Raw genomic sequence first — 14,073 nt, forward strand, 5'->3', positions numbered from 1 at the left:
AGGACATAACATCATACTGTCACAAGACAGTTTGGAGATCCCTTCAACTTCCATCCCAGATCATGTTTTAAAGGGCCTGTATTATTCAGTAATAACACTGAACAGGTTGGTTTGGGGTTTTTTGTTTGTTTGGCGGGGTTTTTGTTGTTTTGTTGTTGTTTTGTGCAGGTTTTGGGGGGTTTGTTTGTTTGGGTTTTTTTTGAGAACACAAAAATGAAAAAATACTCCTAGTCTTTACCTACTAAATGTCTTATCGTGCTCATAATTTTAAGTATGATATCATCTTGGTTATACTGTGATGGGGTAAATCAGCCTTCTTCCTTGTTACATTCCCATATAGCAGTCACAGAACAGCCAGCCTTCATAAATCCTACTCTCACCTTATACCTACTTGCATCAGTTTATCAGTGGTACTTTAAAAACAAGAGGTAAAAGCTTTGAACCAAATATATAAAATTGGAATTGGGGTGACATCTATTAGACATAAAAAGAGATCCTATAATAGCTCTGGACATTTGTCCACTACCCTCTACCCTAAAAACAAACCTTGTTTCCTTACAGCGACTTTAAGTAACCTGGCCTGCTATTAACACCTGCTGCATTGAGCACGTATGCCAGCAGAGTTGTACTCTTCCTCAGCACCACTGGGAAAGCTCATCTTATTTGAAGATGACCAGTTCCAGCCAGAAGTGGTAGGAGGAGGGAAGTTTGCCTTTTAGAAGTCAAATTTCTTCCATTGTAACATCTGACTTCAGTGTTTGCCTCTGACACTGTCATTTTTGAAGTAAACCAACCATAAGACAACCTATTGCCCACCTTTCTGATATGGGAGTCAGAAAAAACTCTAGTCCAACTCAGCTTTCTTCTCACAACAACTGGAACCAAAACACTGGCTTGAAAATTAATTTATAGAATCATTACTTCTGATTAAAATAGCTGGAAATTCGCAACACAAAGATTTACCAAAATGTATGTTTTCATTGTTGCAAACACAGTAGTAGATTGTATAATCAAAAAACACATGAAGTGCGATTTTAAAGCCCATTCAGTTCTCAAAAAGAACTCAAAGAACCTCAGAGACATGTAGTAAAGATCTTCAAGTAGATTTGGCCATATTTTCTTTTTAAAAAAGATTCCTGTGTTTTAAAATTATGCAAACACCACGCCTTCCCATGTTTAGGTCTTACCCTGCCTTATTTTAAAATAAAAACAAAGCCACAAGCAAAAGAGAAGAAAGCACTTCGTCCTCACAGTATCACAGTATCACAGTATGTTTGGGATTGGAAGGGACCTCAAAAGATCATCTAGTCCAATCCCCCTGCTGGAGCAGGAACGCCTAGGTGAGGTCGCACAGGAACGTGTCCAGGCGGGCTTTGAATGTCTCCAGGGAAGGAGACTCCACAACCTCCCTGGGCAGCCTGTTCCAGTGCTCTGTTACCCTCACTGAGAAGAAGTTCTTTCTCAAATTTAAGTGGAACCTCTTGTGTTCCAGCTTGATCCCATTGCCCCTTGTCCTATCATTGTTTGCCACTGAGAAGAGCCTGACTCCATCCTCATGGCACTCACCCTTTATATATTTATAAACATTAATAAGGTCACCCCTCAGTCTCCTCTTCTCCAAACTCCCTGTTTTGGCAGATATATCCACTTGTGCTGAAGAAACAAGTGACACAGAGCAAACAAGGAGAATTATAGTAGAAGAATACAGAACTATTGCAAAGTGCAGCTTCACCATAGCTGTTTCTCCACCCCTAGGACAGAGTTTCCAGACTTGCGTTACCATCTCAACAACAAAGGGACCACCTATACTATTTTCAGGATTAGGATCCTGACGCAATTTCTCTCAATGCAGTCAAATCCCTATCACTAAAGGGATGTCAAGAAAAACTCAAAATAAGGCCTTTAACCTTCAAAAGCCCATTTTGCTAGATAGCGTACAAACAGGAACACAATTTCATTGCAAGTTATTTTATTTACCTTGCTGAACTTAAATACTGAGCACTTTACCAGACCTCTGGAGGCTAAAAACTTACCAAGAGAACATCAACATCTCTTTCTCCATTACTTTCATATTGAGAATATTGTTTTCACAAGAAAATTTTAACAAAGCTGAAAAAATAAATTACTGTGTTTAAGAATGAGAATAGCAAAGAACTTTTCACCTAGATGTCAATGGTTCAAAAGCAGGGGAAGCAACAGTGAATGAAAGCCAAACAATTTCCTATAAAAAGAGTGTCATATTATAAAATTACTGATGTCTAGTGACAAGCTGGTAGTAACTTCAACAAAGATGCGAATTAGTGAAGTTGGGATGGAAGACATATCATTATCTTTGTAAAAGACCTAATTATTTACTCAAATTTGTTTAGAACACTTGCAGGACAGTGTTCTAAACAAGCTGCTGTATTTTGAACACTATATAAACACAGGTTTTGTGAGAATTATTACAGCTTGGAATAAATACTAAAAACCTACTCAAGCTTCCAACCTGTACGAGAACTATTTTCTATTCTGCAACTATTGACACACAGGACAACAAAAGGCATGAAGACTGACATTTCTAAACCATGAAAACACATTTGTGACTTAACGCTGCTGAAATATTTCTCTCTAATTCTATAGTGAAAATACAGTAATGTTAGCTCGGTGAAGGAAGTGAAGTGAATAACCTCCCATCCAGGTCCTTTATGGCTCCTCAGATGGCAAATTGCCAATACTTTTCCAGTATCTGGCTGTAAAATTGGCAAATATGGATTAGGATGGTAAAATTTCACACAGGAGCTTTGTGTTCTCCCCATTCATTTTCTGCAGGGATTTATTTAATCCCTTCACCTCTTTGAGAAAATGCAGATATACACCAGGAGCAAGGAATTAAGATGATACAGCTGCCTGTGAATATGTATCAAAATGGGCTGCATTCACAGTATGAAATGACACACAGATGAAAGGCAAAGCGGAGAGCATTTTATTTCTTCATGAAACTTGTGGTATAGAAAATGTCACACTGTTTTTGCAGAACACCAATTGAAGATTCACTCCTATAGGTTTGAGGGAGCTGTGCACGAGCCAAGTTGTGAAGCAGAAGTAACACACAGGTGACATACTGTACATGAGCAATCAGCATAAATGGCACATTAAAAAAAAGAGTAGTAAAAAGTCCATACAGTACAATTTGGTTTCACTTCACAGAATCACAGCATCACTTCAGTTGAAAGAGACCCTGAGGATCATCGAGTCCAACCATAACCTAACCTAATTCTAGCACTAAACCATGTCCCTAAGAACCTTGTCTAAAAGCCTTTTTAAACACCTCCAGGAATGGTGATTCCACCACTTCCCTGGGCAGCCTGTTCCAATGCCTGACAATACTTTCTGTGAAGAATTTTTTCCTAATATCCAGTTTGAACTTTCCCTGCTATATCTTGAGGCCACTTCCTGTTGTCCCATCACTTGCTACTTGGGAGAAGAGACCAACACCCTCCATGCTCCAACCTCCTGTCAGGTAGTTGCAGACAGCGATAAGGTCTCCCCTCAGCCTCCTTTTCTCCAGGCTAAACAGCCCCAGTTCCCTCAGCCGCTTCGCATCAGACTTGTGCTCCAGGTCCCTCACCAGCCTCATCGCTCTCCTCTGAACTCTCTCCAGCACCTCAATGTCCTTCTTATGATAAGGGGCCCAAAACTGAACACAGCATTCAAGGTGGGGCCTCAGCAGTGCCGAGTACAGTGGCGCAATCACTTCTCTAGTCCTGCTGACTTGATACAAGCCATGATGCTGGTGGCCTCTCTGGTCACCTGGGCACACTGCTGGCTCATGTTCAGCTGGCTGTCAATCAACACCCCCAGATCCCTCTCTGCCAGGCAGCTTTACAGCCACTCTTCCTCAAGCTTTATTTTATTTCACTCGTTTTGTGCATGGCAAAGACCATCGCAAAACTTTCAAATCCACTTCAGCAGTCAGAAGCACAGGATCAGCCCATCCACAGCAAGTACACCACACAGAGGCACCACAGGATGGGCCATTTCATCTTCAGTGTCCAAATCCAGTTCCAACAGTGAAAGGTCCAAACAGTTCAAACATCAATGAAACTACGCATTTCTACTTGTACTTTCCTTTTGCTGAGTAAGGAACTTGGGTAAACATTTGTTTCCCTCATGAACACTACTCCAGCAGCCCAGTTGCCAACATGTGATGTACTGCATATGAAAACCCTACAGAGCAGTCTTGGGAACAGCAGTTTTTAAAGTTCACCTGCTCACCACACTGTGCGAACTAAATGGTAAATAGCTGAATTTCCCCATTACTTTCCTTTTTTCAGGTCAAGAGCTTTATTACACCCATATGAATGCATTTAGTATTACGGAAAAGCCGCATCTGCATACTCTGTTAACACAGTAGCTTCGCAATTGCATTTAATTTATGTAATACTAACACGCACAGCAGCGTTTTTACTTTTTATGTATTCCACAACACACAGACAGAACAGGCGCTTCTGGTTAATATTAATAGCTCATTAAATGAGGTATCTAATTTTTACTCAAAATCAGAAGATATTAAAAGAATATAGCAATAATCCATTTTTCCTGCAAGTCAATCCTCTAACGATGTATAATGTTAGTTACTAGTCACTGCAAACTTGTTTTTCAAATTAATGTATGAAAATATTCCATTTAAACTTCAATAAATAATTTACTATGCTCACCCTACTGACTCAAATTGATAAATTATTTGCATGATACATTTCTCATTAATAAGGAGGTGAATTTTCTATTTGGAATTTATATATCTCTTCCTTCCATTTTCCACATTTAAAAGGCCAATTTCACTTAAAGCCAGAAAGGGGGAAGTAACCTCTCCTCAGACTGCTCAGGTGTGTGAAACAGAACATGCTTTTTGAGCATTTTTCTCCCATTTTTAAAACAACTGGAAGAGAAAAATAGCAACCTAGCGTAGACCTATTCAATAATAAGGAAAAAAAGGCATGATGAAAAGAAGGATTTTGCCAAAGGTCAGACAGGAGACAAAAAAAATTAAGTTGGACTGAGGTACAGTAGCCAAATCTACTTTTCAACCATCCATTTTTGGTTGAAATGGTGATGCCTCCTCAAAAGCTACTAGCCACAGAAGAGCTCACCTCTTCCAGCCCAATGCTCTACACTCCCTCGTAAAAGAACATTTTGATGGAAACAGAGTACAACAAGGAGCCTTTTTTACCACATGCTTTATTTACTTGAAATGATTTAATTGCTTTGACCTAATCCAGACCCAGCCTACAGGACTAAGATCTGGAATGAACTGAAAAGGAAAACAAAACATCAAGGCCTCTTTTTATGGCTTACATGTTTCCTAACTGTGTTCCTGCTCTGATCAGTTTTCAAAACCTTAAAGAACAAAACCAGTACCAATTGCAGCTGTAAAAGGGTATCAATGAGGGATATTCCTAAGCCACCATAAACTGAGCACTGAGTTCATCAAGAATTTCTACAATACTTGCCTCTCTACAAACTCTGACTTTGTTAATATAGTGTTTGAATAACTAAAAGAACAAACTAAATGAACAAATGTATTCCTTTCACAGGGCACCAGTAATCAAAGATCAGAAAACAGGACAAAAAAAAAATTAAGACCAGGAGATGTAAAAATGGAAGTGCTAGAATGGAAACATACAGAACACTGAAGAATAGCACACACAAGTACCTAGTAAAAAAAAACAGCAGTGCATATATTAATGAAACTTCTTTAAAAAAATTACTTTTAATAAATTTTTGCAGAAAATTAACATCTGCATCTATCCACCTTTTTTTGTTTGTTGGTTTCTTTTAACAGGCCAACAGTACAAACCAAAAAGTTTATCCTGAACTCCAGCACCTACCAAAATAAATAAGTAAATAAATAAATGAGAAATGACTGAAACTCCTTACATAATTACAAGACCATTTCATGGGACATAGTACTCATTGCATGATTTCTGTGACGCTTACTCTTGAAAAGGTGCTCCCTGTGAAGAAGATCCCTACTAGACCAGAGCAATCTGCTCATGTCCCCAGCAGCAGATTAGGAAGGAGCAGAAAACTTTAAAAACCAATCAATGAAATTCCAGGATGATAGCTTTGTTTCCCTCATCAAGTAGGAAGGTTCTGGTTTTTGATACATTATATTATCAGTACCTCATACTCACATATGGGATTTCAAACCCTCTCCTTACTTCTCAGAGGTAGGAAACTATTGCTCCATTTTGTAAGGGGAGGAAGGCAGGGAGACACACAGGTAAGGAAGAGGCAGAGCATAATTAACCTGTACATGACGCCTGAGGTTGAGACAGAAACTGTAGGTCCTGGGACCCCAAGGCATGGTTCCAAACACACATGCAAGTTATCTGGAATAACTGTTACTAATTTATGCAGACCGGCAATTTTCCAGGCTCCAATATGAGCTTTTATCAATACAAACCAAGTTTCAGTGGGATTGTTTTGTGCATTACCTATAGGGTAAAAACAAAAATAACTTCACCTGACCTCACAAGATTTCACAGCGTAACATAATGAATGATGACTCTGCCGGGCTGTGCAACTACAGCACACTGTAAATATACACACTCTATAACAATACAGTGCAGAGTAGCATGGAGGTTCAGGGAGACTCAAGCTTGCTCTTTAATAAGCTTTCTTTTGAATTAAGAGATATCAAACCAGTTCTTCTCTTCATACAATGCAAGTGATTCATGGGTGCATTTCAAGATACACACTGTTGTGTGCGCTACTGTACTCTTAATTATTTCTTCTTTTAAAGAAGATCACTTTTTTAAAACTAAAATAAACATGTTCAAGTTGTTCCACAACAGTCCATTATGTAATATATCAGGATTCACTCATTAAAAGCAAAACTTTCAAAAACAAAATGACAAGCTGAGCAGCAGCACCAACTCAAATGCAAGAAAAATACCATTGTGCATCTCACCTTGCCACCCCATTGCACTGCTACTGAAGAAAGTTTAACTGTTTTCTTACACATTTATTAGCATCATCTTCTGCTAAGTATCTGCCTGACAGAAAACAGCTCAACTAAGTAAGATTTTACAGAAACTGACACATCACAAGGAAGAAAATTATTTTTAAAACAGAAATTCAGATTCAGGTTGTACATAATTTATGCAGACTTTTTTCCTCCACAGTTAACAAACAGTCAAAAATCAGATTACTTTGCTGTCTATTTTTAAGATCTCATCAAATGCGACAGTCCAAAACTGTAGCTCCAGGTGCTGTAAAATAAAACTAAATATGCCAATGAAACCTGCTGAGGCTCAGCCCCAAATGTACTGTATTTGATGATTAGACAGGCTTGGGAGAAGTAAAGCAAATCTACTCCACAAGCACAACTGAGAGGAAAAAAAAAAAAAAAACAAAAAAAACCATGAGGAATGATACTATAAAATTTGTTGCATAAAACAGGATCACTGTATGTTTGACTCTTTACTAAGATAAAGGCACAGTAGTAAAAAAAAATACAGAAAAAAATTCCATATTTTGTTTATACACCCAGTTGAGACAGGGCCATCATTTACTCAAAACCAGGAATTCAAAAATTACATTCCTCCATAACAGAAGACACTTCTACAGTATAACCTGGATGTGTCCTGTGCCCTCTAAAGCCAATGGTAATAATTTCCCATTTTATGGGAACTATTTAAATTAAGTGCAAGACCAACTGTATATGCAAAAATCTTTATTACAATGATGATAAGATGCCTAGAAATTCCACATCATAAATATTGTAATTTTTAATAAGTAAATCTAGATACAGGCTGCAAGGATTAGAGTCTCAAATTCTAGTACTGCCACCACAAAATCCATCCCTGATTATTCAAAATATGAGCCACCCAAAAGAAATAATATAATTTTATTATTACAGGAGCTAAAAGTGAAGCCATCAGTTCAATCATGTCTCTGGTCATATTTCAAATAATATAAGCAAGGACTGACAACATTTAGAGTTTGTGATTCTACCACTATTTTTGGTTTCTATCTGAATGACATTAGAGATGGTCTAATGGGTGATGTAATCATTAAGACTGAAAATTGTTCACTACTTCCTTTAAGTACTTTCTAAACATGGTTTCAAAGCTATCTGCTTATTGACAAGACACTACAGACTGGACTTCCTATTCAAAGACAACTCATGAAAAGCTTTTTCACAGGCATGAGAATGACAATTGGATTGTTCTTTAGATCCAACGTCTACATTCTCAAAATGAAAATTTCCTTTTCACTTCTCTACACATGTGAAATTAACATTAGAAATAGACATCAACTTTAACAGAGGTCTTGTTGAAACTTTATGACTTTCAATTTTGTGAAAGCTGCATGATGCCTATTTTTATGGAAGGTAAAACCAAACAAAACCCCAACAACCTGCCAACACACTTATGATTAATTCTCCTGTAAGTACTTATTTAGTATGGGCTGAAATGTTGACAGGTCATTAAAATGGCCTCTAAAACAAGTTCTCACTTGCAACAGGCTTTAAAGAAAAAAAAAAAATCACATGTCTCAGCAGGTATTTGTGTTCACTATCCTCTGAATGTCAACCCTTGAGGAGATCACTATTCTACTAAATGAAGTGTCATTGCCCAGTCCTTGTCTATTTACACTTCACATAACAAAGCAACATCCAGTGTGAAACCATTTCACACTGGGCAAAAAAGTCTGGTCCAGGTGGCTGTTCCACATGGCAACATTATAGGGCCAAAGAAATCCCTGCTTCTCACTGGGAATGCCCTATGATAGCACTGCAGATAGCCACTCCTGAAAGGCAAAGAGGAAAACAAATTATCCCAGAAGAAATAAAGCCACCATCCTCTGCAAAAATTTTTTTTTCAGAATTCACCACTGCAGTACCCACTGTCTTGGAAATTAGGATTTCTGTCTGCTTACTGCTTAAACCCAGATCCCAAGCATGACGATTTTTCCCTAGATAAAGAACAGAAGATCTTGCTAACAGCAAGTCCACTGAAACTTTGGGAGTCTTGGAGCCACTTTCACTTCAAAACATAACGGGTGAAAACAGGTTATATCCTGCTCTGTGTCATCTGTCCTTGCTGATGGCCACAACAGAAGTTGCTCAGCCACCCTGGACCGCACTGAACTCAATTATCTCCTTCCAGATCTCTCATGACTCCTTCAATGATGGCAGGTTCGGAGACAGTTCAAGGACAAATTTTTGAACCCTCTGTACCTCCCTTCCTCTTCTTACCTCCAGCCCACTTTTTCCAGCACCCACAGCAGGATAGGCAGATGTCTCCAGAACACGAGACAATTTTTGATAAAATATCATCTTAAGAACAGAGACTCTAGCGAACATTACTAAATCTAGATCGTGAAGCTATTAAAATAACACAGTAATTACCCGAATGTAGTATTACTGCATATATAATTATACTGACAATTAAATTTTCGTTTCATCAAAACAGAAGTGTACACACTTTCATTTGTCTCTCAACATAATTCATTTTACTATAATGGGGCAATCACAGGGGTTGTTTTAATATAAAGAAGCTTCTAATAGCAAATCACAGCTCCTTTTCAATAATTTAAGCCCACATTAACATTTTGTGCTACATAGTACCAGCAAAACTTCTAAAAGCTAGTGAGGTAGTGTTTTCCCTCCATAGTGAAAAAGAATAAGCACTGACAGACTCAAGTGTGAAGCAATTTAAACAGGCTTACCTCAGATTCATCTGTTGATTCCTCATTAGACCTTGCTTCCTGAAAAGGACACAAAGCGGAAATTAGCTACACACCTATATAACTGAGCAGTATTCCCCTTTTAGAAGTACTTTTAAAACCTTTATTGAGAAACAGAAGACAAAGTGGAAGCAACTCAAGTTCAGAGTTGCCATCCTTTCCCTTCATATCCAATTTATGCTTTCACTTCCAATCTCGTGCCACACTGACAGTCAGTGGCACCAGTTGACTGTGATACTGCTGTCAGTCACCCTAAAAGAGAGAGTGATTGGATCATCTGAGAATCTGTCCCTGTGAAAGCTTTCATCCTTCCAGAAGTGGTAGCAAGTTTTGCAGAGCATCTTTCCATGTCTTGACTTGCAGGGCAGAACGGTATTCTCAAGCAACCCACAAACTACCTCTAGTATCCAACTATTCAGGTGTTAATAGACCTATTTAAAAAATGAAGTAACTTCAAACCATTTTCCATATAAATCTAGTATTTAATTATATTTTTCTTTCCTTTCTACTTCAGTGCAAGCCATGTGGCTTCCTCTTGCCTTTGAAGCAACTGTACCTTTAAAACATCTCACAATTGTAACTTTAAAACATATCTCCCTGGCACGATAATAATTCTTACTGTCCTACAAAAAAAAAATTTGGTAAGTCAACTCCTGCTAATCTCTCACCTGTCCACTGCAAAAATCTGCTGATGCAATGCCTCCTCAAAGAGGTCAGCAAAATGAAGATTTACTTAACGTATTTATCGTTATCAATATCAATAAAAGGCTACAACTAATACGCTGACAGTGAATGTAAGCATTTTAACAACAAAATATGATATAAACAAAGACCAAGCAAGAGAGAAGGGAGCATTTCAAATCCTATGAAGCAGTATTTGGACAGTAAGACAAATAGGTACAGAATTTCACCAGAGAAGGGGAGGAAATAAAAAAGAGACAGTTGCCAAGAGTTTAAAGAAAAATGGAAAAGGAAGAAAATTTAATGCACTGACAACAAGTGTCACATTTTATTTTCCCTGTTTATAAAATGCACTGACTGTGAACTCTAGGCAAAAAGGAAATGTCTCATTTGCATGAGTGGAGGTTCATCTGTAGTGACCATCAGAACAGATTAAAGATAGAGATGAGGAGAAGAAAAGCAACATTTCTGTTTGCTGCTTGAAACTCAGTGCAAGGTGTTACCATAATTACTGCCATCTGTTTCCTCTATTTTACTAATCACAGCCAGGCCTACCTCTAAAACACACACCCCACAGAAGGGTTATGTGTGTAGACTATATTCACAACATGCGTTGGGAAATTATGAGTAGAAAGGACATAGTAGTCAAGAGAAGATGAAGAGGGATTAAAATCCTTGCATACTTTCAAGCTTAGGTTTCACTTTGGAAGTACAACTGTTTGTCCATCAGTCTCACTATCTCTATTCACAAGATGCAGTTACCTTATAGGAAATCACAATTTTGTTATATATAATTTCTGTCCATCTTAAATGCTACTTAGCAATAACCAAAGGACAACAGAACCGAAATACCATGATCTAACACATTGGGCAAGCAAGAACAACACATGCAGACCAATGTAAAATATCGCTAGATTCCTAACAGAATAACTGCCTTTCTCTCCTGAATATTGAGAAACTGCCTACTCAACTCTTTATAAATGAAAACTATTAGCTCTACCACTTTGATATTTTGATACAATTCACATAGTTAGCATCAACAGATTGTTTGAAAAAGTTAATCTGTTCTCCCAAACAAAATAAGAAATTACAGCAAGTGACATTTTTGCTGGTACACATGAGACTTTCTAGTGCAGCTACACCACAGCCACCACCACCCCCAGTTCTCATTGTTTGGCTGCTCAAAACACAAATGTAGGGAAAGTCACGGATGAGAATTTTCAGGATGAGCTCACTAACACCACACAGACAGACTCACACACATGCTGAGGGGAGTAGCAGCAGCTTGCTGTTACACCAGGTGATCTTTACATCCATATGAGCCACTTAAACAATAAAGATTACACTGAGTTGCAAGTTGCTGTCTGCAAGGGCACCACTGGCCTACAAAATCAGGGCACACCAGAACTTGATTCAAATAATCTGTATGAACCAAGAAAATATCAATGTGTTTTGATGTGGGGTATGTACCCTGGGTATCCTTACTGTATTCACCAGCCACTGCAACTACAAAATTTCACAAATGGTATACAAATTCAGGAAAATGCTTCATGGCCTTCATGTTTTACTCAGAAAACAACATGCAAAAATTCAGAGGGAGTCTTGGCTTAGGAAAGAAATGCAGAAACTGTATTTGTTCCCTGAAAAGAACTTAGCTGAAGGTGCTTAGAATTGACATTTACCTATTAACTCACTTTGCTAGCAACTTACTATGAAAAGCTTTTTGCCCAAGTTCTCCCAGACAGGCAAACTAGAAGAGCAAACTGCAGTTTTGACTGCCCTGGGATTTTGTTAGGTTACTCTCCCCTCCCTCCAAATACATGAACTGAGAGGACTTCCCCCACTTCTACTTTTTGGTAGCCTTGTACTGCGGAAAGAAAATCCCTCAACAGGGATTTGTAGATGACCAGAATCCCAAATCATGTAGGAATAGTTGCACTGGTAGGTCTCAGACTCTAGGGGAAAATCAGCAGTACACTTCAGCCAGCTGTTGCTTGAGTAGCCTAAGAACAGAGAAAGTGAACAATGATGAGGAAGCCACAGAAATGTGAAGTAAACTCTCACCATTATAGTCCCTCAATTAGCAGATCCAACATAACTTCTCAATAAACTCTTAATCTGGATTTCCAATATGATGGGCATAGGCTGATCAGGTGATATCAACTATGTTTTTAGGTCCATAACTTAAAGTTGCTGGGAGGGGAAAACCATGGAACTTGGGTTTCACAGAAACTGTGCCACCACTCACCCACATATGCAGCACACACATCCCTTGCAGGAGGGGTGTGCACACTCCCCAGAGGAAAGAGACAGAGGCAAGTAAGGAAACTTTCCTATCACAGGCTGTTTTAATCTCTTATATTATTAAAGGTAAGATTATTTTTTTTACAGTTGGTTTTATCCCAAGAACTGTTTCAAACGCCACCACCAAAGCAGGCAATGAAGCCTCCCCCAAAGACACCAGCCTCTCCCAGAAAACCCCTGACAGCAGGGAAGGTGGAAACCAGATGCCAATTTCTAATAAAGGCCAATTCCCTTGAGTTGATTTAAGACTCTCCCACCTTTAGACATTTAAGACAGACAAAGACCACACAGCTTAGTTATATGTCTAAAAGAAAACTCCTGGCTCAGCAAAGAAACACTGAGAAAGTATCTGAATGGACTGCGAACTCCACTTTTTGCATTTATCTTATATTTTTATTGGGAAGGCGCATTTATAGGGCAACACCCACATTAGAGAACCACGGGTCACAAACACCAAACTCCTCAAATTTTATCTCAGGAGAGAACTCTCCGGATGAGATAAACCTGTTCATGTCTCCTGTACCACCGGGTAAACGACAGCTTCTCAATCATTTGAGACAGACCCTTTGGCTCTTAAATCCTGGCTCTACAAGGGTGCCAGGTGCATTTCTAAACCTCTCCCACCCAGCTCCCGGGTTCCCGCATCGGGTGTTGATTTACAAAGTGGAGCCCTCACGACATGCGCCGCTCACCCCCGGCCGTTTTTTAGACAAGACCCGACAAGCAGCCTCTGGCAGGCCCGTCCGCGCATCGCGGCCAGGGAGAGGCGGCCTCGCCCCGCCACCTCCATCTCCTCTGCCCCGGCGCTGCGAGACTTCAGCTGCCGCTCCTGCCCCGCCGCCGGCCCTCGCAGCTTCCGCAGGGCTGGGCTGCCGCCCTCGACCCCCTCACACACGCGGTATTCCTTCGCCCCTCTGCTCCCGCCACCCCGCTCCTCGCCCCCTCCGCCGGGGCGCGCCCCCGCGGCCTCTACCTTCTCCTCGGCTTCCGCCATGGTGCGGCCGCGGAGCCGTCATATGAAGGGCAGGAAGCCGACGGGGGCCGAGGAACCCTGGGAAATGTAGTTTCGGAGGACGGTGTGTTTGTCGTTTGTTTTTTGGGTTGGTTTTGGTTTTGGCTTTGGCTTTGTTTTCTGTTGTTTTTTGTTATTTTGGAGGGTGAGCGGGGGGTGGCTGTTGCCCAGCGGCGGGAACGGCGGCGCTGCCTCACGACACACACAAAGGGCAAAGGGCAGACTGGGCCCAGTGCAGACAGCACATCCCAGTCAGGTTTTCCTTCTGCCCGCCTCAGCTGCAAGCAAGATGCCTTTTTAAGCTGAATTCCCCCATTCCCTCAGGGAGAGTCTTGCAC

The 14,073-nt window shown here is 39.9% G+C and overlaps 1 protein-coding gene across 1 annotated transcript in view; it reads right to left on the bottom strand.

Moving 5' to 3' along the window:
• The window catches only part of VPS41 (VPS41 subunit of HOPS complex), a 107,712-nt gene extending 93,909 nt beyond the window's left edge, over positions 1–13,803 (bottom strand). The window contains exons 1-2 of the mRNA XM_065831630.2: positions 13,697–13,803; positions 9,721–9,759 (exon numbers count right to left, since the gene is read on the bottom strand). Of these exons, the coding sequence (XP_065687702.1) occupies positions 9,721–9,759; positions 13,697–13,717 (60 nt within the window). The 5' untranslated portion in view covers positions 13,718–13,803. The remainder of the gene's footprint in view (positions 1–9,720; positions 9,760–13,696) is intronic.
• Between the last annotated feature and the right edge of the window lie 270 nt (positions 13,804–14,073).

The sequence above is a fragment of the Patagioenas fasciata genome, chromosome 2 (genome assembly GCF_037038585.1).
Source record: "Patagioenas fasciata isolate bPatFas1 chromosome 2, bPatFas1.hap1, whole genome shotgun sequence".
Lineage (NCBI taxonomy): Eukaryota > Metazoa > Chordata > Aves > Columbiformes > Columbidae > Patagioenas > Patagioenas fasciata.